Below are 27,236 nucleotides of genomic sequence, written 5' to 3' on the forward strand. Positions count from 1 at the left end.
TTTCTGTAGACAGGACAAAGTTAAAAAGTAACCACAGAACTTTCACTTTCTAACAGAAAGAAAAAAAAAACTTTTATTGCCAGTCATGGAATTTAGCAAAAGATACATGAGAAATATTTTATTGTTGATACAATATTTTAAATCATGTTTCCTGTGTCCTCAAATTTATCAAATGTATACCTTGTCAGGTAACAGCAAGGAAGAAAAAAATATATGTGTATGTGGATACAACATAAATTCAAAAAATTCTACTCAGTGCCCAGCTACAGGAATTTCTATCTTAACTCAACTTGTGTGTTCCTGTAAATTGTCCTGCTGTTTCAAACCACGTACATTGATGATGGTAGAAATTGGCCTATGATAAACCCCCAAATATACTATTTGTAAACAGAACATTATTAAAGCCAATAGAAACACTACCAAAAATATCAGTAGAGTCTCTTGGCATTTGTGCCTGTCACCAAAATCAGAAAACTTTGTAGACTTAGAATAGTACAAGTTGTATTTTACCCCTCTAAGTATAGGTTCATAGAGATAATATATTTTTGATAATACTGAGTTCATAAAAATTTTGCATTCTTGTCTTATAAATCAGTATTTCTAACACTAGAAATAGGCATGTACTCAGTCTTCTTTTTCTATGGATTGTATTTTTTTAGAATGGCTTTAGTCTGGCTTCACAACCAAATTGAGCCGAAGGTACAGAGATTCATCTCTGAAAAGAATATATTATGCATTATTGATTCCTTTATGTTTACTGAATGACATATAATGTGACACACACACTAACAATGAATGTGAGCAATACATCATCTTTCAATAGGAAGATAGAAGTGACCATGTTAAAGCAGATTCTTTGGAGTTCAGTCTGTGTGCAGGCCATAATCAAAATAATAACCAAATTATCCTGAAAACTTTTATCAAGTTAACAACTATAATGTCTTGGTTTGTGAATTGCTATTATCCAATTTGCCCTTAATTTGGTGAAAATAACACAAAAAAGCATCAAAATCAAAGGGCATGCTCTTATATCTGAGTAACCCAGATGGTTAGAAATATGCTTTTTTTTTTCAAAAATTGACAAATGGAATTATGTCAAACTAAAAGGCCTCTACACAGCAAAGGAAATAATAAAATGAGGAGAAAATCTACAGAATGTGAGAGAATATTTGCCAACCATTCATCTAACAGAGGGCTAAATGCAGAATATATAAGAAACTTAAAAACTTAAAAGCAAAAACCAAGTAATCTAATTTCAAAATGGCAAATGATCTGAATAGACACTTCCCCTACTCCAAAAAAAAAAATTAAAATGGCCAACAAATATATAAAAAAATGCTCAATTAGTGAAATGCCAACCAAAACTACAATGGGATACCATCTCACCCCAGTTAAAATGGCTATTATAAAAACAAACCAACAAAATAACAGATGCTGGCAAGGATGAAGAGAAAAAAGAACACTGATGGTGGAAATGTAAATTAGTCAGCCATTATGGAGAATCATACAGAGGTTCCTCAAAAAACAAAAAGGAGAATTGTTACATGATGCAGCTATCCCACTCCTGGGTATAAATCCAAAGAAAATAAAGTGAGCATACCAAAAAGATACCTGCACATCATGTGTATGCAGATTTATTCACATTAGCTAAGATATGGAATTAGCCTAGGTTTCCCTCAACAGATGAATGGATAAATAAAATAATATATATATTACTTTAAGTAAAATGAATTATACACAGAAAAACAAGTACTGCATGTTTTCTCTCATGTGTGGAAGTCTAAAAAGTTTACCTGAAAGCAGGGTAGTAATTACTAGAGATTGAGAAAAGGGTGGAAAGTATCATTAAAGGATGACAGAATTTGATCAGTGCACACTGTGTCATATAAAGAATGATCAAACTCAACCTCTTGCCAGCTACCCCCACTGATGAGATGAACTGAGTTCAAAGGAGCTGGCTGCAACCTTAAACTAAGAAAACAGTGAAAAAATCACGCAACACACTGACATGAGTTTCTCAGATCGAGGACGGGACTGCTCTGCGACCTCAAGGGTCCTTTTCCATACTGGAAGTCAAGAAAGGCTGTACCCAGAATCTTTTTATTTTTATAGGGGGGACACTTAGTTTAATGAAATATTCTTCATCAAATAAGTCAGGGGATACGGTTTCAAAGGGTGGTTGTCCAATTCCATTGGATAACACCCAAGTTCAGAGGTAGAGTGAACTTCTTTGTCTATAGAAGATGGAGGCCACTTGCTTCACACAGTGCTTGGTGTGCAATGCCAGACCAGACACCCCCCTTACTCAGGTTGAGAGAGGATGCTCAGCCTATGGGCAGGCAGTGCCCCCACATCAACCTATTAATTAACCCAATTAATATAGGTAAATCAAAGAAATTAAATATTACAAAATACTTTTGTCACCAAACAGAAACTCCAAATCCAAAAAAACCCCCTCATATTTGTTTACATTTTTCTCTAATCAGGAAAATAATAAATTTATTTTAGATTTTGAAATCATAAATTCTGTTCAACTCTGCTGTTTTAGCAGAAACACAGCAGTGGTGGATGTATAAGTGAATGGGCATAGCTTCCTCCCAGTGAAACTCATGGATTATCAGCACCAAAGCACCTTAGCCATGAGAATTATCAACTCCACTTCCTCCTTCCTATCTAATATCTTAGGTGATATATTTCCTTCATTTTAAGCATCCTCTAAGAGTTATGATAATGTTCTAGGAGAGAACAAACAGCAAGATAGGGCTGAGTTTCTCAGACTTCAGCCCATGGATCTTGGGAAGCATATGGATAAATTCTGGGGGGTGTAGCAAGGGGCCAGTAACCTATGACCCAGAGGTTTTAAAACAATAGAACAACATGTCCTCTATTTTTGTAAACAGATTTTTACTGGGAAGCAGCTGTGCCCTTTAAGGAGCACACAGAACAATAGTAAAGATCACTGTTAATCAAATACTAAAAAAAAAAGGAGAAATTGCACATTTGTTAGTCATGTTTAGATGATTCTCAGAGAGCTTGCCAAGCTTCTTCATTACTTACTCTCAATTGGATGTATAAGAATGAGTAGGCAATTAATTGTTTTCATGCTTTTCAGAGAAAAGATGTTTCAGAAAGAAGAGAAAAAGACCCTCATATTGCTATGAGGGGATCATATAGGAGGTACAGGTACCTTTCTACATTGACTAGGAGCATTTGGTGGATGAGGCTGGAGAGGTAACAAGCACCTAAATCATGCAAGATCACGTTAGGTCACATTAGGAAGTTTTTCTCCATCTTAAGAGCAAATACATATGCAGCAAAATGAAATTAAACCTCTATTTATCACTCTGAACAAAAATAAATTCAAAGAGAATTAAAGACTTAAGCACTAGAACAGAGAACCTGTGCCTAATAGAAGAAAAAATAGGCCCAAATCTTCACCACATCAGTCTAGGATCTGACTTCCTTAACAAGACTCCTAAAGCGCAAGAAGTAAAATCAAGAATCAATAAATGGGATGGATTCAAATTAAAAAGATTCTTTTCAGCAAAGAAAACAATAAATTGAGGGGAGAGCCTACAAATTTGGAGAAACTCTTTACCACATTCACTTTCAATAAAGCATTAATCTTTAGGCTATATAGAGAACTCAAAAAAACTTAACACCAAAAAAACAAGTAACTCAATCAATAAATGTGTTAAGAAACTGAATAGACACTTCACAGAAAAAGAAATACAATGATTAACAAATATATGAAAGTGCTCAACATCTCTAGCAATTAGAGAAATGCAAATCAAAACTATTCTAAGATTTTATTTCACTCCTGTCAGAATGGTAATCATCAAGAATACAGGTGACAATAAATGTTGGTGAGGATGTGGTGAAAAAGGTACACTTATACATTGCTGGTAGAACTGCAAATTGGTGCAACCACTATGGAAAGCAGAATGGAGATTCCTCAGAAAACTGGAAATGGAACCACCTTTTGACCCAGCTATCTCATTCCTTAGTTTATACCCAAAGGACTTAAAATCAACATTCTACAGGAACACAGCCACATCAATGTTTATAGCAGCTCAATTCACAATAGCTAGACTATGGAACCAACCTAGGTGTCTTCAATAGATAAATGGATAAAGAAAATGTGGTATATATACTCAATGGAATATTACTCAGCTTTAAAGAAGAGAAAAATTATGGCATTTGCCAGTAAATGGTTGGAGTTTGAGAATATCATGCTAAGCGAAATAAGCCAATCTCATAAAACCAAAGGCCAAATGTTTTCTCTAATATGAGGATGCTAATTCACAATAAGGCAGGAGGCACTAGGGAAGAATAGCATTACCTTAGATTAGGTTAGAGGGAAGTGGTGGGAGGGAAGAGGAGAGAATATGGGGATAGGAAAGATAGTAGAATGAAACAGACATTATTACTTTATGTATATTTGTGAGTAAATGACCAATATGATTCCGCAGCATGTACCCTCAGAAAAATGAGAAATTATACCCCATCTATATATGAATATCAAAGTGCATATGCATTCTACTGTCATATATAACTAATTAAAACAAATAACACACATCAACCTCTGAAAGAAAATGAATGTCAACCAAGAGTCTTATATCCAGCAAAATCAAGCTTTAGATTTGGTGATGAAATAAAAACCTTCTATGATAAACAGAGCTAAAAGAATTTACAACTTGAAAGCCTGCACTATAGAATATCCTCAGCAAAATATTCCATGAAGAGAAATTGAAAAATAACAATGAAAATCAGCAAAGGGAGGTATTACACTAAAGGAAAAACCAATCAAAGGAGAAACTAAGTCTAGTTAAACACCAAAAATAAACAAAAGTGCCTGGGAATACAAATCATATCTCAAAATAACCCTGAATGTTAATGGCCTAAACTCACCAATCAAAAGACATAGACTGACAGATTGGATTAAAAAAAGACCCAACGATATGCTGCCTCCAAGAGACACATCTCATAGGAAAAGACATCCACAGACTGAAGGTTGGAAAAAATCAAACCACTCACATGGACTGCAGAAACAAGCAGGGGTTTCCATCCTCATATCAAATAAAGTAGACTTCAGGCCAAAGTTAATCAAAAGGGATAAATAAGGACATTTCATACTGCTTAAGGGAACCATTCATCAACAAGATAAAACAACAATAAATTTACATAACCCAAACAATGGAGTGTCTACATTCATCAAACAAACTCTTCTCAAGTTCAAGAGTCAAATAGACCACAACACAGTAATTCTGGGTGACTTTAACACACCTCTTTCACTAATTGATAGATCATCCAAACAAATGCTGAAAAAAGAAACTATAGAACTCAATGATACAATCAATAACTTAGACTTAACTAACATATATAGAATATTTTGTCCTTCAACAAGTGAATATACTTTCTTCTCAGGAGCACATGGATCCTTCTCTAAAATAGAACATATATTATGCAAAAAAGCAACTCTTAGCAAATATAAAAATGTAGAGATGCTACCTTGAATTGTATCAGATCATAATGGAATGAAATTATAAATCAATGATAAAATAAAAGATAAAAGCTACTTCAAAGCCTGGAGACTAAATATGCTACTGAATGAATAATGGGTTGCAGAAGACATCAAAGAGGAGATTAAAAAATTCTTGGAGGTGAATGAGATCACAGATACAATGTATTGAAATCTCTGGGACATTACAAAGGAAGCACTAAGAGGAAATTTCATTGCATGGAGTTCATTCCTTAAAAGAAGAAAAAGTCAAAAAATTAATGACTTAACATTACATCTCAAAGCCCTAGAAAGGAAGAAAAATTCAACACCAAAGCAGTAGAAGCCAGGAACTAATTATCATCAGAACTGAAATCAATGAAATTGAAAAAAAAAAGAAATAATTGAAAAAATTGACAAAACAAAAAGTTGGTTCTTTGAAAAAATAAATAGAATTGACAAACTCTTAGCAATGCTAATGAAGAGAAGGAGACAACTCCAATTACTAACATACATGATGAAAAAGGAAATACCACAACAGACACTACAGATATACAAAAGATAATTAGAAATTATTTTGAAAACTTGTACTACAATAAAATAGAGAATATTGAAAGCATTGACAGATTTCTACAGTCATATGATTTGCCCAAATTGAATCAGGATAATATACACAATTTAAATAGGTCAATTTCAACTGATGAAATAGAAGTTGACATCAGAAGCCTACCAACCAAGAGAAGCCCAGCACCAGATGGATACACAGCTGAGTTCTACAAGACCATAAAAGAAGAACTAATATCAATACTCTTCTATTTATTTCAGGAAATACAAAAAGAGCAGCACTTCCAAACTCATTCTATGAGGCCAATATCACTTTGATTCCAAAACCAGGCAAAGACACATCAAAGAAAGAAAACTATAGACCAATATCTCTAATGAACATAGATGCAAAAGTTCTCAATAAAATTCTGGCAAATTGAATACAAAAACATATCAAGATAATGTACCACAATAAAGTGGGGCCCATACCATTGATTCAAGGTTGGCTTAACATAAGGAAATCAATAAATGTAATTCATCACATCAGTAGACTTAAAGATAAGAACCATGTGATCATTTCAATAGATGCAGAAAAAGCATTTGACAAAATACAGCACCAGTTTATGTTCAAAATACTAGAAAAACTAGGGATAACAGGAACATAAAAGCTATCTATGCTAAGCCCCAGGCCAAAATCATTCTAAATGGAGAAAAATTGAAAGCATTTTCTCTAGAAACTGAATAAGACAGGGATGCCCTCTTTCTCCACTTCTATTTAACATATTTCTTGAAACACTGGCCAGAGCAATTAGACAGATGCAAGAAATTAAAGGGATACAGATAGGAAAAGAAGTACTCAAATAAGCACTATTTGCCAATGATATGATTCTACACAGAAGACCCCAAAAAATTCCACCAGAAAACTTCTAGAACTGGTAAATGAATTAAGCACGTTAGCAGGATACAAAAGAAACAACCATAAATCAAAGACATTTCTGTATATCAGTGACAAATCCTCTGAAAGGCAAACGAAAAAAAAAACAAACTACCCCATTCACGATAGCCTAAAAAAACTTGGGAATAAACATAACAAAAGAGGTGAAAGACCTCTACAACAAAAACTACAGAATGCCAAAGAAAAAAATTAAAGAAGACCTTAGAAGATGGAAAGATCTCCCTTGTTCTTGGCTAGGCAGAATTAATATTGTCAAAATGACCAAACTACCAAAAGTGTTATACAGACTTAATGCAATTACAATCAAAATCCCAATGGCATTCCTCATAGAAACAGAAAAAGCAATCATGAAATTTATCTGAGAAAATAGGAGACCCAGAATAGCTAAAGCAATCCCTAGCAAGAAGAGTGAAGCAGGTGGTATCACTATACCAGACTTTAAACTATACTACAGAGTACTAGTAACAAAAACAGCATGATATTGGCACCAAAATAGACTGGTAGATCAGTGGTACAGATTAGAGGACACGGAGACCTACTCACATAACTACAGTTATCTTATATTAGACAAGGCACCAAAAACATACATTGGAGAAAAGAGCCTCTTCAACAAATGGTGCTAGGAAAACTGGAAATCCATGTGAAACAAAATGAAATTAAATCCTATCTCTCACTATGCACAAAACTTAACTCAAAGTGGATCAAGGACCTAAGAGTTAAACTAGAGACACTGTGTCTATTAGAAGAAAAAGTAGGCCCAAATCTCTATCATGTCAGATTATGCCCCAACTCCCTTTATAAGACTCCTCTAGCACAAGAATTAATATCAAGAATCAATTGGGATGGATTCAAACTAAAAAGCTTCTCAGCAAAAGAAACAATCAGAGAATTTAACAGAGAGCATACAGCTTGGGAGCAAATTTTCACCACTGGCACATCAGATAGATCAGTAATCTCTAGGGTATATAAAGAACTCAAAAAGATAAACACTAAAAAAACAAATAACCGGATCAATAAATGGGCTAAGGAACTGAACAGACACTTTTCAGAAGGTGATATATTATCATTCAACAAATATATGAAAAAAATGTTCAACATCTCTAGCAATTAGAGAAATGCAAATCAAAATTACTGTAAGATTTCATCTCACTCAAGTCAGAGTGGCAGCTCTTAAGAATATAAACAATAATAAGTGTTGACAAGGATGTGGGGAAAAAGGCACACTCATATATTACTGTTGGGACTTCAAAATGGTGCAGCCATTATGGAAAGCAGTATGGAGAGTCCTTTGAAAACTGGGAATGAAATCACCTTTTGATCCAGCTATCCCACTCCTTGGTGTACATCCAAAGGACTTAGAAAGAGCATACTACAGGGACACAGCCACATCAATATTTATTTCAGCACAATAGCTAACTACAGAACCAAACTAGATGCTCCTCAGTAGATGAATGGATAAAGAAAATGTGGTATATATACACAATGAATATTACTCAGCAATAAAAGAGAATAAAATCATGGCATTTGCAGGTAAATGGATGGAGTTGGAGAATACAATGTTAAGTGAAGTTAGCCAATCCCTAAAAACTAAGTGCCAAATGTCTTCTCTGATATAAAGAGACTGATTCATAGTGAGGTTGGGAGGAGGAGCATGGGAAGATTAGATGAACGCTAGATAGGGCAAAGGGGAGGGAGGGAAAGGGAGGGGACAAGGAGGTAAAAAAGATGGTGGAATGAGATGGACATCATTACCCTAAGTACATGTATGAAGACATGAATGATGTGAATATACTTTGTATACAACCAGAGATATGAAAATTTGTGCTCTATATGTGCAATATGAATTGTAATTCATTCTGCTATCATATATAACAAATTAGAATAATTTTTTTAAAAAAAATAACAGCAAATCAGGATCCAGGTGATTGGCATGGGTAAACTGTCACTCTGACAATATCACTCTCATTGCAATGCAAAAGTCAACACTGGCGTGATGGGTGTGTCAAGTGCACTGGGGCAGAGGAGCAAGGGATTAGGCTTTTAATTAGAATGTGGGGAAAATTATGTTGTAGAGGTTGTGACATCTTTTGGAAGAATTTTAGGAGATAAATTCAACAGAACTCAGAGAAAGAACCAATAGAGTAAATAAAAACGAAAAACTATCATCGAGAATAATAATGTTAGTGCTGACTGACAGGAACTGTGAGTTGCCTATTTAATGTCCATTTTATTCCTATTTTTTCCAAACAATTTTGATGTGGGTGACAATACAAATTAAAAAAAAAAATATCCTGGAACCCATGCAGTTTGGAGGGGTGCTGATTCTGGTGAGTGAAGTCCGTGGAGGCTGGTGGGTGGAGCTTTGGGAAAATACTGCCTCCCCAGCAGGTGTGCTTGTTACACTCCTTCTCTTGGCCTAAAAGGGGTAAAAAGTGGAAAGATCTCTAGCAGTTTTTTGGGAGTGTAAATCCACAGTGACACCTGAAGGACAAGAAATTTTGAGCTGAAAAGACCCCAAGACCCTGGGTCCCTCATAACATGACAAAGCCCCCTATTCTGGCTTCTTAAAGAACTGCTTTATATGAGAGAAAAGTAACTTTCTTGTTAAAAAGTAAACTCCTCCTTGGGTTTTCTGTAATGAGAAGCTCTGCCAATCTTTAAATAAGGCTAATGATGTTCATTAAATATACAAACTCATCACTCATCAGAGCCTGAGTGAGCCAGCACTGAGCCAAATAATCCAGATCTCCAGGGGTGCTCTGGGTGACTCTATCACAGGAGATACTGACAGGTCAAGGTGAGGCTTTTGGGAACCATAGCCTCCTTCCACATTTCCCCTGCCCTCTGCATCTTTTTCATCAAGCATGCACATAAATATGAATGTCCTGACTCCCTCCACACATTTTCAATAGTGTCAAATCTGTGTCAAGAAAACTATAGTCAGTGTTTGTTTATTTTAGTAGGAGTGAAGATAAATAGATGTACTTGATCCTAGAAGCCCACCTTTACAGCCCAGCATTTTAGGATCCGCGGTTGAGAATTTACTTTCTTCCTGAGTTAGAACATGAAGGATCTTTTGGGCTCAGTGATCTAAATCCTTCACCTTGAATGAGGCTAGAAGACTGCTACACTAAGGATGAGCCTGAGGACATGGAGCCAGGATGGGCAGAACTGAGCCTGGCATTGCAGTTCCCATTCCATATTTCATGACCTTTGTCCTATTTCAAGATGCTTCAAAAAAAAAGCCACGGATTTGAACGGTCTCCCTTCCCTCCTTCATGGAGGATGTGAAACCACCAAGTCCACCCATGGAGAGGGCTTCTGGGAAGCAGCCCTGGCAGGGTTTGCGTCAGGGCTGCAGGTGCCTGCTGATCACTGTGCATCTGTAGCACAGAAGTAAGTGGCAGCATCTGCAGCCTGGGAAGCCGTGATGGACAGGACGCTTCTTTTGGTGGAGGTGTCCAGGGTGGCTGTTAGTCTTCCACTGTGTTTTTCTTTCTCATTTGAACGTATTAAAATCACCAGAGCAGGACTTTTACCTGAGTCCTGTCTGTACCACTGCAGGTTGTTAGTACTAGTTTTATAACTGCAGTTCATGGTGGCATTTTGTCCCTCCTGGATGCTCAGGACCCAAGAACTCTCTTCTTGTTGTTGGCTGTTCACCACTAGGCAGAAATGAGGCAAGAGACCAGATGTTAGTAACTGAATTTTCAAATCCCATTTCCAAAATCACAGGCAGACTCATCTCTCTGGCAAGTGGGCTCTAAACTAGGGTCTCCCTATTCCCATCTCCACCAGACCCCACTCACTGGCCAGCTGAAGCCACAGAGTCACCAAACACACTCCCAGGAGTTTCTGCATCTTTCTTCCTTATTGGGATCACAGGAGGGACAGCTTTGGGACCTGAAAGGCAGCCAGGTCCCTCAGTCAGAAGAGTTAGTTCCCATTACTGAAAAATTTTGGTCTTTCAGTCCCTCCCCCTCCCACAGTCTCTCTCTCTCTTTTTTTTTTAACCCAAACCATCAGCAGCAAGCTCAATCCTTTGTTTTGAACACAAGGTTGAAATCAGATCTGAGGAGTGGGAGGCACTGCCATCTGGTGGTAGCAACATCATCCTGCTGATGGAATGTGCTCTGTCTGGATGGTGAAGTGTGCAGAGCTGACCCTGAGGAAACTGGAAAGCTAGTCCATTCTCTGCCTGCGTTGAACTCTGGTTCCAGCTTGCAGTAAAAGCAGATACGTTGAATTTAGGTAAGAACTCAATGAAGGAAGAATGTGGGAGCTCAAAAAGTAATGGATATCTTTGAGAAGCACTGTTAAGTTGCCTACAATTATGACATCTGAAAATGTATGGACAAGCTTCCTCTTTGCTGGAATGAGACTATTTGTAAGTCAGAGCTTTTACTAATTAGAAATAGATAGCAGAATACAACAGTCACTAGTATGGCAATATGTAAAAACGTGGATGTGTAACCGATGTGATTCTGCAATTTGTATACGGGGTAAAAATGGGAGTTCATAACCCACTTGAATCAAATGTATGAAATATGATATGTCAAGAGCTTTGTAATTTATTGAACAAACAATAAAAAAAGAAAAAAGAAATAGAAATGGACTTTGAATGAATTGAATAGAAAAAAAAAAAAACAAATTAGTGAATACCACGTTTGCCTCGGAATCCCCAATAGGTCAGGGAACTGGACTCAGATCTACCAAGTAAGGGCAGCACAGAAAGTCTGGGGAAGTCCTCCTATTAGCATCCATGGGCTCCTCTTCTGAGCTCCAGCCTCTGCAGGTGGTACCTGCCAACCTGCTCAGGCAAGATAACTTAAGCAGCTGAAATTCCACAGTATTTGCTGCCCTATCACCTCTGTGTTGTTGTAATTACCTCCCTTCTCAAAAATCCTTTCTTTTTTCATAAGTAACTCTTGAGTCAACATTGGGAACAATGCATCTGACTGCTGGGGCCTAGTTGTGTGCCCACATCTAACTGCACCATAGTCTGCCTATAGGTACTTCATTACCAGCTTGCTAGGGCTGCATTACAAAGTACCAAAGACTAGGTGGCCTAAACAACAAAATCTACTTTTTCACAGTTCTGGAGGATTTAAGTCAAAATTCCAGGTGTCAAAAGCTATGGTTTCTCCTGAGGACTATCTCCTCAGCTTGCAGATGGCCACCTTCTCACTGTGTCCTCATATGAATCACCTTCTGCCTGTGCTATCTATGCCCTAATCAATCACCCCTTCCTACATTGATACAGGTCATTTTGGATGAGAGCCACTCTAAGGACCTTATTTTAACAAAATCACCTCTTTATTTTATTTTATTTTATAAAATATTTTAGTTTGGTTTTATTTTATTTTGGTTCTTTTTAGTTATACATAACAGTAGAATCCATTTTGACACAATTATACAAGCATGGAATATATCTTGTTCCAATTCAGACCCCAGTACCTCTCCTTCCTTTTCCCTCTTCCCACCCCTACTCCCTTCCCTCTATTGATCTTTCTGCCATTTACCCACAGTTATTTTTTAATTTAATTTCTTTTGGATGTCCACAATGGTGATATTCACTGTGGTATATTCGTATATGTATATAAGATAGTTATGTCAGATTAATTCCACTGTCTTTCCTTTTCCTAGCCCTCATTCCTCTTTGTCTATTTCACTGAACTTCAATTCCCTGCCCTTATTGTGATTTAGCTTCCACATATCAGAGAAAACATTCAATCTTTTGATTTTGAGGGATTCACTTATTTCACTTAGAATTATTGTTTCCAGATCCATCCATTTAACAACAAATGACACAAAGTCATTATTTCTTATGGTTGAGTAATATTCTGAGTGTATGTATGTCACATTTTTTAATGCATTCATCTGTTGAAGGTACCTAGGTTGGCTCCATAGCTTAGCTATTGTGAATTGTGCTGCAATAAACATTAAAAATACTCATCTTTTAAAGGGCCTATCTCCAATACAGTCACTTTCTGAAGTGGTCATCCTTGGGGCTTCAACATATGAATTTTGTGGAAATATAATTTAGTGCATAGTAAAGAGTAGCTGGCACTTTCAGTTTCTATGGTAGGAGACAGGAGGGCACAGGGAGAGGAGAAGCTTTGCCGTCCTGCCATAGAGGTCAAATTGAGATCCACCCACTCAGGAGCTGCCCATGTGTCCTCTGGGCTTATTTTCTCTTGATTGTAAAATATGGATAATAACAATCCAGTGCTACATTTTCAAAGTTGTGGAAAGTTAATGATGAGATAATAAAGTTCCATTTAGAGCAGGGCTTGATGCCTCAAAACTTGGTACTGCTTCAAGAAAATGAGTCCTGATGCTAAACAGTAAAAAGATTGGCAAAAATCTTCTAGAAAATTTTGTAAATGTTTCAGTATTGAATTCAAGATATTCCTTGTGGAAAAAGAGTTAGTGATTGGGAAGAGGGGAAAGAAGGAAGAAAAAAAAAGAAGGAAGGCTGGGTGGGGGATGTAGCTCAGTGGTAGAGTAATTGCCTGGCATAAATTGAGGCCCTGGGTTCAATCCCCAGCACAGGGGAGGAGAAGGAGAAAAAGTGAAGGAGAACAAGGAAGAGAGTCTTGGCTGGAGGATGTGTGGACCAGAGAGTGCCAAGAGAAAAGCCTGCAGGAAGGTCTGGGTCGGCTCACAGCCAACACAAATTCATGTTTGTTAGCATAAAGCTAAGAAAAATTGGAGTCTTTTGAGCAAGGACCTGATGTTATCTTAAATGTTGAAATTTTAATCTTCCTGCTTTCTGCTAGATAGTTGAAAACTTGAAAAACTTTTCCAGGAAATATAGAATAATGATCAAAAGATGTCCCCTGACTCTAAGAAATCCTGAGACTTGTCTAATGTCAACTACAAGAGGGCAGGCTTCTAGTTATCTTAAAAGTGGTATGTATTCAGCTATACATGCCAAAAGGATCCAGACTCTGGAAAGGAGAACTGTGAGGTGAGAAATTTTATTGTACCTTTGAGTACTGAAACATGAGAACAAATTCTCATTCACAAATGAATAAGTGAAGAAAGAATAAAAGGTAATTAGTACCTAGTGTTTCTTCTAGGAACCCAAGTATGAATCAATATAAAATATTCATTGATATAACACATCAAGTTAAAAAAATCCATATGCTTCTCAAGATAACAAAAAATAACCAATTTCAAAATATTTTTCTCAACATAGTTTCAAGAAATTAAAAATTAAGTATCTAGTCTTGTTACAAGATAAGGCATATTTATTGAAAACCATCGATAAATATTATGACAAATAATAAAAAAAAACAAGTGACACTTAAAGGAAGGGGTGGGGACGGAGCTTAGGGGTACAATGACTTCTTAGCATCCACAAGGCCCTGGGTTCATCCCCAGGAGTGGAGATAAAAAGTTATGACAAAAGATTATGATTACTCATATATATTCATTAAATGGTTGCTCAACAATGACCTTGTAACAGTATAATAGAAAAGAAAGATTTTATTCATAATACCAACTACATTTAAATGTATAAGAAGGAAAAATAGAGAGACTGAAAAGTTTTTCAAAGAAATATAAAGCAAAGAGAAATGTATATTTTTATACAATAATAGCAATTAATGTTGATCAAATATTAATGAGATGTAAATTTTAAAGTTTGCAGCACTTGAAAAATAACTTTTAAATTTAATATAACATTAACCAGAAAAAGAAAAAAATTCAACCAAAGCAAATACAAATAATGTATCTTTAATATAATTTTTGAAAAAAATGGATTCTGAGTATAACATTTTTTCCTTCTTATCTAAAAAAGTTAAGAATGATAACCATTATATGTAGAATTCATTAATGTTTGTAGGACATAGCTATGCTGAGATAGTTCCTCACCTCCAATCCTAGAGGACATTTGTCAGACCTTTTTGTATGCCTCACAATTGTTATTCACCCTAAATAAATGGTAAAGTCCTATAAGCTCACAGTTAAATAAAAAGAAAATTACCTTCAGTAGAGAATCAGGTTATTTCCCACTGAAACAGAAAATGCTAGAATAGCACTTGTCAAACTGTATATCTTAGGTCCACTGAAATATCTGAGAGTATTTCTGTATCAGATAATCTGCATAATGAAAATAATTTTTTTATCATAACACTAAGATATAGTTCAGGGGTTTCACTGTGTTGACATTTGTACTGATGGTACAAACACAACTGTTGTCATCTTAGGTAAAATCAGTGACCCTAAAACATGCTAATAGCCTTGCGTGTATGCATCGCCACAGAAAGAGACCCACCATGTATTTGCAAAAGAAAAAAAAAAGTTTCGCTTAAGTATGTCCTTGATAAAGAAATGAAAAAAAAAAAGATGTATCTTTTCTTTTAAGTGTACACCTTTTTACTATTCTACGTGATGAAGCAGATGGTGCTTGCAGCACCTCTGAAGTCTTAAGCATGACAGGGTCTTCGGAAGAGCACTGGAGCATGGTTTGCAGTGGGAGCAGCAAGCTGCCTTTCCATAGAACTCTATTTTTTTTCACTTGAAAGTAGGAGCACAGCCTAGCAGGTTTGGGTAGTTGCTAGACATTTTCTTGAAAATGAAAGATTTGAGCTAACAATTTGGCAGACAAGTGACTGGTTGTTGTCGATGATATTTTGAGCATTCATGTGAATTTTAAATATTTAAAAAATTCACATCTATTAACATGGATTTGATACTTTCCCAATTCTTCATGGTATTTCTGAAAATATTGGTGATAATAACAGTGCAATTTTAAAATATGTTTTAGAATTATTATGTACCCACAGGAAGTTCCTAAAATATTTATAGAGTCATATGTCCTCTTCACTATCTTCCTCCAATGGTGAGATTTTTTAAATAGAATTGTAGTACAATATGAAAACCAGGAATTGACATTGTTCAGATACACTAAGGGATTACTTGAGGGTTTTTGTTTTTGTTTTTCTTTTACTATTAAATTTGAGAGTTCTTTATTTGTTCTAGCTACAGGGCCTCTGTCATGTATGTGATTTACAGAATGTTCTCCTTGTCAGTAAGTTACCTTTCATCCTCTTAACAGGGTCTTCCACAGAAGGTTTTAATTTTGATGCTGAAGGTTTTAATTTTGATGAGTTCAATTTAATCTCTTTTTTTTTCATGGATTGTGCTTTTGGTGTTACAGGGTTTTTCTCCATAACAAATAAAAAGGTCAGATCATTGAGAACTCAGACCTTTGAGAAAGAAGATTTTGGTGATTCCATGACAGAGGAATAAAAATAGAAACTAAAAGAATGATATAGTCTATATCAATTGCAGACTCATAAACAAATCTTAAATCAAGGAATATAGTAGTATATTTTCTATTTTCTCTTTGCTCATTGTATTTATGTGTTCCTATTTGTATATATTTCTTCTCCTTTTCCTCTATCCTCCTCCTTTCTTTCTTTTCCCCCAGCATAATTATTTTTTATGCCGATAACTGGTAACTAACTTTACAATGTAGTCTGTATGTAGAACTCCTTCTGAATTTTAAAAGTGACTTTAGAGCCAGAGATTCACATAGTGAATGTTGGGACTATGGATTTCCTCATTTTGGGGGGAAAATGAGGGGAAGAAAAACCTTTTTCACTTGTTCAGAGACCTCTTTAGCTTGTTAAGTGGAACAACAAAACACTGTTATTGGGATGAGCAGATGTGTATATAGAGGTGCATATGAAAGATCAGCCAGAGGGATGAGGTTGGCCAATTACCAATTAATTTTCTCCTAGCTCTAAATTTGTCCATCATTCCCTTTTTATGATATGGGATGTGGACCCTGTAATTGTTTCTCCTTTGCCAACTGGTATGATAAGGAGCTTTGTCTTTAACTGTGGCTGGAAGGACACTGAAGGAAAAAGAGGCTTCTTTTCTCTGCTGCTGATGTGTTTCCGGTTCTCTTATCCACCCTGCAGTGCTTGGCTAGCCTGGGACTCCCAGGGATGTGCCCCTCTAGCAGGTGTGTGACAGTCCTCCAGATGGTTTCTTGGCAAGTCTTCATAAGCACCGAAGCAAGTATAGCAGCACACCTTTGCCAGCTTTTTGTAAATTGTACTGGATCCTGGGAGGTATTTTACCACTTAGCAATAGTTTTTCTCTGGCACCTTTGCAAACTTCTCCACCACTTAGCAGACTACAGCTGCACATTCCCAATGAGGTCTGAATCTTAGTTCTGGCTGGAGGGATCCAGAGTGTGCTTGTACCAATGTGTTCCTTCCTTGGGAGTCTGCCTTGGTCCTGGAGTTGAGAGCTTCTCCTTACATGTGCAATTCCTACATTCTTTAGAGTCCTTTCCCCTTTCAATAGCTAATCTCCTTCTATTATTCAGTAATTTTCACATTAATTTTTTCTTGTCCAAATTACTGTGTTGTATTTTTACCCTTTGGCTAGACCTTGGCTAAAGTAGGAGTCTGTGAAATATAGAGAAGAAAGAGATCATTAGATACAGAGAGAACAGCAATCAGAAGCCATGAACCAGCATAGAGCTAATAAGGAGTTGCACTGGGGATGTAATGAAGAACACATGAGGGATGGTTGGGGTGGCAGGGGAGTTAGAAAGATAAGACTATACCACTTACACCTGGACAGTCCCTCTGGCTTTTTTTTTTTTCTGTGCTATGCCATTTTTACTTCAAAAGTTTCTTTGGTGGGTGCTTCTAGAAAGAATAAATACATTTTTTTTCAAAAACCCAAATTTAAGCAGAGTAGGTGATGAGATTTTTTAAAACCAATCATTGAGGTCCATCGGAAGCTAACTGATCCATGATAAGATACTGTATCTTAGAGGCACACTCAATGCCAAGCTCTGGAGGAAGAATGCCTCACTGGGACCACAGACAGAGCTGACAGGAAGCACTTTGTGTCACTCTGAAGGGTTTGTGCTCGGCTTCCCCTGCAAGCGCAGTTGCTGTGCCACTCAGAGCACAGTAGTATATGGCTGAGTCTTCCAAATGAGCTGAGGGTTTCTGCAGGTGGAAGGACTTCTCCCCTCTGTCGAGAGCAGCTGTGAATCCTTTGGTTCTATCGCTTGAGGTGTGTTTCAGGAGGACCTGGAGGCCTTGTCCAGGGTACTGGACATACCAGAAGAGCACAGGGCTCCCCGTATAGGAGTAGTTGCACTTCACCTGCACCAGGGCCCCTTCAAAGACAGCGATGTGGTCCTCTGGCTGGGTCACTGTCTGGGCTCTGATTCCTTCTGAATACCAATTATGGATCAGGAAAAAAAAAACAAAACAAAACTAATTAGACCGTGGAGAACAATTCTTTAAACTGATTCTACATCACAGTTCACCGGCAGAATGAAAAGCACCTTTTTACTCACCGAATGTGAGTATCATCACGAGCACTGAGATGAGGATGGGCGTCATGTCCGTACCACAAGGACACAGCAGGTTCTGTTCTGGAAACAATTCAGCCATACGGACCCTCTGACAGTGCACCGAGAGTTTAACCACTCTGCGCTGCAAAATGCTCCTCAGCGAGCCGGGTTTGCCTTCTGGTTTTCTATGATAGTTCAAGTTGCTCAGCATCTCCCTCTAGAGACCAAAAGCGGTACTGCAGACAACCTCAGACTTCAGGAAGTCTTCAAATTCTCAAAACAGTTCCTTCTTATTTAATATGACAAAATATAATGTAGACTAAGTGAAAAAGAATGTCATTAGAAAGCCATACATAAGAATATCAATGCAACATAGTAGAAAGTCCAAAGAGCAATACTTACAGAAATCTAGTTAAAATAAAAATTAGAAAAGTGTGTTATATTTGCTAAAACATGTCATTGTGAATGAAGAGTCATTTAGATGTTAAGCAATAAATTTGGGTGCCTACTTTAATAACTGTTACAAAATAAATTTCAAATGGATATAAAAGTTAATATTTTTAAATAAGATAAAGGAAAAGACAAACATTTTAAAATTTAAAATGGCCTTGGATTTTCTAAGCAAGATATTCTGAGAGCATAGGGACAAATATAGATATAATAAATTTTATGAAAAATTTCTATAAAGGCATTTTAATTAAATTTTGAAACATTATGAGATCAAGTGACTTTCCATCTATCTTCATTGATTCTGACACAGAAAATGGCCCTTTATAATTTTAGTTCTACAAGTTAAAAATTAAATAGGCCACAAACAGAGGAATTCTTGAATGAACATTCTAGAAAGATGGTAGATTGAAAATGTGCATGCGTTCCTGTCCTTGACTAAGGGCTTCTCTGGCCACCATTCAGACTTAAGTGTGGTAACCCATTTGGGAATTGGATATAAATCTGGGCTCAAGCAGTAGGGAATCCCAGGATGAGGGGCAGGAAACTACTGTTCATGGAGAGCTTGTGCTGAGGAGATGATGAACCTGTACAAAGGAAACATTATGTTAAGAGAATGTCTTCTTTTGCTCCCCAAATAGCTGAGAAGAAAGTAACAAAGAGACTGGGTCTCATCTGTTCTTAAATAAAGAGGAATGCGAGGAAGTGTGGGAGCAAAGGCATTGTCTTCCAGTTTTTCATCAGGAGCTGACAGAGCTGCTGACATCAGTCCTCTGCTGGCTGCACCACTGCTGACCACAGACACAGAAACATTTAGGCTTTCCTCCCCCACCCATCAGATAGCCTCCACTCACAGTGCCCTAAAATTTCAGGAGGGGAAGAGAGAAAGGGAAAGGATCCCTCAGAGAGAATTAGGTGCCTCAATGGGTCCAGTATAGCCTGAAAGAAAGATCATCATTAGAGGCCCAATATTCTTTGCCAAGAAAATCAGAACATGTAACATAAAAAGTGGTTAACAATTCATTTGTAGGAAAGATTTCACAAAGAACATCTCATTGAATGCTTTGTTTAGTCCTCTAGAAAAGCAAGTACAACTAAATGAAAATAGAACTCTGTAAACCTAGGACAAATTCTGTAAACCTTCATGGATATGTAAAATGCCTCCAATGAGACTTTGATTGCTGGAATGGGAAATAGGACCTGTATATCATGGCCAATTTGACCTCATTTCCATCTTCCTTCTTCCCCTGTCCAATACATTCCCCATTCATTTTGCAGGTCCTTTCTTCTCTATTGACTTGAAGTAATGACCACAGGTTGGTTGGTTTGTGTGTTTTTGTAGTAAAAACTCACAACATTAAATTTACCATTAGCCATTTTTAGGTATACAATTCAGTAGTGTTAAATATTTTCACATTGTGGTGTGATGAGTCTCCAGGAATTTTAACTTACAGCACTGAAACTCTTTTGAGTTGTGAGGCACAGACCACATTTCAAATCAATTAAGTGTGTCCTCTTTTTTATCTCCCTTTCTTTTTCTTTTTTTCTCCTGTCCCTCAATATTTTAATTGTTTTCTCTCATTTCTTCTCATCTTCTTTGTCCTGTTTTTCTAATCTCAGAAGAGGTATGAGAGAACATAGAAATCACTGGAATAGTTTTGGAGCCAGAATAGGACTCATATATTAGATTTTTAGTTAAAAATTCAAAGGTGTAAAAAGCTAGTGTCAATGTTTTTACTGGGGATTCCAGCTTTACCATGGCCCTCACTGATTCCTGTTCTCAGTTCTGCTAGGACAGTCATCACTATTTAGGCCATCTCAATTACAGACCTTCCTTGCAGATGAATATGAGAAATTCCCCCTGTTCTGGTATGTGACACTTCAGGAACTCACCTAACTGCTACTAACTCTCAACCAAATTTTCACCAAGATTCAGGAAACCTCAGCATGATAAAGGTCATATATGAAAAGCCACAGCTAATATCACACTTATGTGAAAAGCTGAAAGCTTCTCCTCTAAGATAAGAAACAAGGTAAGAACCCTTAGTCTCATCACGCTTATTCAACACAGTGCTGGAAGATCTCCTTGGAGCATTTAGGCAAAAATAAATAAATAAATAGATAAATAAATAAATAAAATCCAAGTTAGAAAGGAAATTAAATTATATCTGTTTGCAGATGACATGATTTTCTTTGTAAAATAATCCCTTTAAAGCCCTTAAACTGTTGAAATAGTCAAATTTGTTAACTTGTGGGAAACAAAATCAATACACAAAACTCAGTTACATTTCTTTATACTAACAATTAATTATCCAAAATGAAATTAAAAAACAGTCCTATTTCCAATACCTTCAAAAATTAAAATGAAATATTTACAAATAAATCTGAAGAGATAAAAGACTTGCACACTGAAAACTACAAAACAGTGATGAAAGAAATTAAAGAAGATACAAGTACATGAAAAGATATCTGATGTTAATGGTTTGGAAGTTTTTCATTGTTAAAAATATCCATAAATGCCAAAGAAATTTATAGAGTCAATGTAATCACTATCAAAATTTTCACATAAATAAAAAATAATATCTAATTCTTAAGAATCATATGAAAAGCTGGATGCAGTGGCACATGCCTGTAATCTTTGAACATGGCAAGTTCAAATATAGCCTCAGCAACTTTGTGAGGCTCTAAGCAATTCAGCAAGAACCTGTCTCTAAATAAAATATTTAAAAAGGGCTGCAGAGGTGGCTCAGTGGTTATATGCCCCTGGGTCCAATCCCCAGAACCAAAAAGAAAAATCATATGGAATGACAAAGGACCAAGAATAACAAGGAGAAAGAATAAAGCTGAAGGTCTCATACCTCCTGGTTTCAGAACATATTACAAAGCTGTAATATTTAAAAAAAAATAGTACTGTCATTAAGACAGACATATAAACCAATGGACCAGAACAGACAGCTCAGAAATAACCCCTGCATATACCCTCAACTGATCTTTATCAAAGGCATCAAGAATATGCAACAGGAAAGGAAAGTCTCTTCAGCAAATTGTCTTGGGAAAACTGGATCATCCACTTGCAAATGAATGATATTGGACCTTCAGCTTTTACCATACTCAAAAGTCAACTCAAAATGGCTTAAGACTTAAATGTAAGACTTAAAAAATGTAAGACTTCTAGGAAAAAAACACAGCAAAAGTTCTTGCCATTGGCCTTGGCAATGTCTAATTCTTGGATATGATATTCATAGAAGCAGAGAATAGACCTAGTGGTTGTCAGGGGATAAGGGGAGTGTGAATGGGGAGATACTGGTCTATGAATACCAAGTTTCAATTACACACAATGAGAAATTTCTAGAGATCTGCTGTATGTGCCTCTATATAATGATACTGAATTGTAGGCTTACAATTTTGCTGAAATATAGTAGACCTATGTTAAGTGTTCTTTCCACAGTTAAAAAAAATCATGTCCCTGAAAAATGTAAATCTGAGTGAAATAAACAATCATAAAAGACATAATGAAGGGACAAATGTTCTGTCAGAAAAACTCTAAACTAAAATAAAAATGGGTACAATGTAAAGCTGGAAGAAGTGACACACTTAGAGGAAACTCGAGTATATCTGCAGCCAAAGACACCAAAGGGGGAACTTGAGTCTTTGATGCAATAGGAGAGGAGGAGGCCCAGTCTGAATAATATCTTTTAATACAGACCTTAACCCTCTTTTGTTCAATTAATGGCATTTTTACAAGTTGGGGGGGTCTCACTGTATAGCCCAGGCCAGTCTCATGCAATCCTCTTATCTCAGCTTCCCAAGTAGCTGGAACATGCATGATTGGAAAATGCATACTTTAATGGCTCTAGAGATACAATTATAATAAGGCAAGAATCCCACTTCCTCTGTTATGGTTATGTCCCCCAAAGTCTCATGCAAGGAGAGGTGGAGCTTTTAGAAAATGATTGAGTCATCAAAGGAGTAATCAATCATGGCTGAATGAACTATGGGAAGTGAAGGGAACTGTAGGATGCAGGACCTAGTTGCAGGGGTGGGTCAGGGGGCATACCCTAGAAGGGTTTTTCTTCTCTCCAGTTCCCCTGCCTCCACTCCCTGGTTTCAATGAGCTGAGTTACCTTGCTCTGCCATGTCCTTCCACCAGGATGCTCTGCCCTGACTTCAAGCCTAGAGCAATGGAGTCAGTTGACTGTGGGCTGAATCCTCTGAAATGATGAGACACAATAAATCTTTCCTCTCCTAAGTTGCTCATGGCAGATATTTTGGTAACAGTGATTAAAAAATCTGAACTAATTCAATCACATTTTAAAAAGTAGATTTAGGTTATTGTACATTTTACTTATCTACTTATTATTTATTTTGGGACCATCAATTGAACCCAGGCTCTCTTAACCATTGATCCACATCCCAGCCCATTTTTAAATTTCTTTTATTTTTATTTATTTTTTTTGAGACAGGGTCTTGTTAAGTTGCTCAGGGCCCTGCTAAGTTGCTGAGGCTGACTTTGAACTTGAGATCCTCCTGCCTGAGCCTCCCAAGCCACAGGGATTACAGGTGTGCATTACCATGTCCAGCAGTTGCATATATTTTTAAGAAATGAAATGATTCATAATTTCTGTCAGTAATTTCATAAATTATGAAATGCTGAGATAAAAAATCTTAACTTCTGCATGTGTAGACTTTTCATAATCTTACATTTTTTAATCCTACCATTTGAACTAAAACACAAAAGCAATTTGAAATCATAAGTGTATTATATCGATTTCTTAAACATGTTGGATTTTTATATAATTGTCTCAGAGTAAATAAAAATGGTTTCTTGCATTTGATATCCCTGTGAGAACTGATGTAATGTCTGATACTGTGAACTTTGGTAGTGAAGGTCTATCTTCCTATTAATGTTGTTAATGTGCTTTGAAAGAATAAAAATGTTTTTCAAGTGTTTACTTTTATATTATACCATGAATTGGAATAACTTCTTACAAGGGAATAACTAAGGGTTTTTCACTACTTTAGTCTCTTTTATTTGATTTCCTTTTATGGGATAATTGTCTCAAATTTTTCATATGAAAATCACTGGACTAACTATTTCAAAACAGATTACAACTGAATGGCTTTTAGTTTTCCTATCTCATCAAAATTATGTTTAATTTGATAATTGGTTCTGTAATACAAAATGAGAAATATAGATATTTGTCTAAATTACTTTAAAATGTCAATATCACACAGTGAGATATTATGTATGTGCAAGAAGTTAAGCTTCCAATCTAGATTTAGAGTCTATAGTGCACTGATTGAGAATCTATACCCTAAAGGTTGTCGTAAATGAGAATCTAGGCTGCACAGCTTGCCTACTAACACAAACAAGTATCCATGTATTGATCAACACCTGAGGCAATGCTAATCATCATAGTGGATGCTAGAAATGAGTTTTTAAAATAAAGGTGATGTTTCTTTTTTAACTTCAGAGCCCTTATAGATATGATGTGTGTTCTTAGCCCTTATAGATATGATGTGTGTTCTTCAGAGTGTAGGTGTGGGGTGGGAGTTGGGGCATGAAGTTGTGGGGGACAGAGGTCCCTCCTAAAAAAATCATCATAAGACTTTCATCTGGGACACAGCCAGTCTAAAGGTGACAGAACACAGACATGGAGGCAACTATTCAGGTGACAAACACTCTCAGAGGCTCAGTCCACCCTGCCATCTTGGGCTGCACAGAAATTGAAACTCCCCAGCTTGAGCCTGTGTGTCACAGAAAGTCCCCTGTGTCAGGAGGTTTATGCTCAGCTCCCCCTGCAGCCCCAGGCACTGTGTCACTCAAAGCACATAAGTACTCAGCTGAGTCGCTCCAATGGGCTGAGGGCTTCCTCAGGTGGAAGGAAGTTTCATTCTTCCTAAGTTCAGCCTGGAAACCATTGATGCCTGTCACCAGGGTAGCCTCTGACGCGTACTTCAGGAGGAGCTGGAGGCCTTGGCTGGGGCGTTGCTGGTACCAGAAGAGATAGGGTGATACAGAAGATGAGTAGCTGCACCTCAGCTGCAGAGGGGCTCCTTCAGAGACCAGGACGTGGCGGTCAGGCTGGGTCACTGACTGGGCTCCGCTTCCTCCTGCAACATTGATGCTGAGTAAGGAAAAGCAGCGCAGACCTGGCTGTGGAGAAGACCCATCTCTCTCCAGTTCTAATCAAAACAGGGGCTCTTTGGTGGGAGGGGAGAGGGAACAGCATGTACTCACTCAGGGTGAAACCCATCGCGAGCATCGGCACGAGCAGCAGGAGCATGGCTGGTGGGGGAAAGCTACAGGGATCCGCGGGTGGGAAGGTCGCGGTGGCTGAGCCTCTGGGACACTGAGTGGAGAGGGGGCACTGCACGAGTCCCTTGCTTGGACAAGTTTCAGAAACGGTTAGAAAGAGGCTTTCCTTTAAGCAGTGTGGATGCTCTCTGGTCCCCTGTTTTAGCGACAGGTCCCTTAACTACATCAGTGAGGAAGCATCAGCCAGGGGCAGGGAGGAGGGGCTCCGCGGCTGAAGAGGATGTTCAGTGAGAACTGACGCCTCCTTGTGCAACATCGCCCTCTGGAGGCCAGAGGCGGGACGGGGATCTAGACAAGCTGTGCCCTTCCCATGTCAAGATGTGATGTGCCAACTTCGAGGGAATGTGCGTGTCCCTTTCAGAATCTGTGATGATGTCACCTTCTGCAGCACATGGGACTTAATCTTACAGTACATAAAAATTAAAATAGGAGAGAATAAATGGAGCCCAGAGCTGGTTTGAAGTAGTGGCTTCACCAAGTGTCTGACAGTTGCAGTGTCCGTTTTGACCAACTTAGCCTTTTTTCACTGGAGGGCTGGTCTTAGCAATTGGAATATGCTTTTAAGCTATCATTCAGGGTGGCTTACATGAATAGGGAAAGACCATGTAATAATTGTCACACAGAAGAAAGTACCTGACAAATTATTGGACTCAATCAAGGTGACTGAAAACACTGGCTGAATGATGACTGGAGGACAGCCTACAGCAGATCCCAGGTATAGAGGGCATGCTCTGAGGCTTGTAGTTGGAAATGCATATGTGGATATGGGATTGCTATGGATATACTGTGTAAAAGACTTGCTTATCTTTTCAAATCTACACAGAGAATGCGGACAAGAGACTGGTGTGGTTGTTATATGATTATAATCGGTATAAACAAAGAATAAGGACCTCAGGTGTACAAGTGTGGTCCTACAGGTTACCACTATTGGTTTCAAGCCACTGCAGCAGGAGTTAAACAGACAGGGTCAACCAGCTTCATGGAAAAAAGTGAAGAGGAAATTTGATTGAACATTTGAACAGATAGTGGAAACTGCAATTTCATGCCTGTCTACTGTTCTATTCATTGATTTTAAACCTTCAGAAATAGAAGTTGGAGTAGTTATATTTGAAAATTCTAAATTTGTGATTCTGAATTGAACAGAGATTGAAGCTCACTTTGTTGCTCTAGCAGAGAGACTTAACATTGTCATTATTTTACCAAATCCATAATGCTTCTTGCTAGAGTGTTTGGTAACAACAAACCAACATTATGGAGGCCCCTGGATTGATAAAGGAACCTCTATCATTCCTCCTACTTTTAAATTTAATGATTTAAATTTAATGATTTAAATCATTAAAACAAACAAACAAAAGGTGATTTTGGAAAAACAGAAGGAACCATAATTTGCCTAACTGAAAAATTAGTCACAGGAAAACACTATTCTAGATTCTAGAATATTGATGAGATATTTCATATTATTTTTGCAAAACCATTAATCAGAGAGAGGGATCAAGATCAGTAGCCTTGGCCTGAGGTGAGAATGGCCCTTGTTGCTGAAAGTGAGCATGAAAGTGAGGAAAAGAGATTATTTCTTTATTTGTTGCTGAAGGAAAAAGGCTAAATTAGATGAGTGACTCGCTAAGAATCATTCTAGATAACATTTTGAGCGTATCAGCAATGCAAATTAACAAAGGTTATAATTTTCCTTGTCAAGTAGAAAGAGTGATAGCCTCCTTGGTTTCAGGTCAACAAGTCTGATGTTTCTTAAGGCTATGAGAAAATCACTCAAGTACCACATTTTTAAGTAGAGAAAGTGAGAGCCCTGTTCCCTTGTCAATGGCCAGAAGAGACTGGTATATTATGCATAATTATGGAGACACTGAACTAAAAGGAAGATGTTTTTTATTTTTTATTTTTTTTTATTGGTTGTTCAAAACATTACAAAGCTCTTGACATATCATATTTCATACATTAGATTCAAGTTGGTTATGAACTCCCAGTTTTACCCCAAATACAGATTGCAGAATCACATCGGTTACACATCCACATTTTTACATAATGCCCTATTAGTAACTGTTGTATTCTGCTACCTTTCCTATCCTCTACTATCCCCCCTTCCCCCCCTCCCATCTTCTCTCTCTACCCCATC

The 27,236-nt window shown here is 37.3% G+C and overlaps 1 long non-coding RNA gene, 1 pseudogene and 2 gene segments (V, D, J or C); 1 reads left to right on the forward strand and 3 right to left on the reverse strand.

Annotated features, from left to right (window-relative positions):
- Positions 1-10,379: 10,379 nt before the first annotated feature.
- LOC125615286 lies at positions 10,380-10,988 on the reverse strand. The gene is made up of 2 exons (XR_007345867.1): positions 10,808-10,988; positions 10,380-10,663 (listed from the first exon to the last, which is right to left on the reverse strand). It is a non-coding gene; the product is annotated as an uncharacterized LOC125615286 (long non-coding RNA).
- A 6,670-nt stretch (positions 10,989-17,658) lies between these two features.
- LOC125615279 lies at positions 17,659-18,504 on the reverse strand. The segment is given in 2 exon segments: positions 17,659-18,216; positions 18,343-18,504. Coding segments are annotated over 2 exon segments (471 nt in total).
- Positions 18,505-23,275: 4,771 nt separating this feature from the next.
- Positions 23,276-25,449, reverse strand: LOC107148358. The segment is given in 2 exon segments: positions 23,276-24,900; positions 25,028-25,449. Coding segments are annotated over 2 exon segments (405 nt in total).
- Positions 25,429-26,347, forward strand: LOC107144038 (annotated as a pseudogene).
- The last annotated feature ends 889 nt before the right edge of the window (positions 26,348-27,236 follow it).

The sequence above is a fragment of the Marmota marmota genome, unplaced genomic scaffold (genome assembly GCF_001458135.2).
Source record: "Marmota marmota marmota unplaced genomic scaffold, marMar, whole genome shotgun sequence".
NCBI classification, from domain to species: domain Eukaryota; kingdom Metazoa; phylum Chordata; class Mammalia; order Rodentia; family Sciuridae; genus Marmota; species Marmota marmota.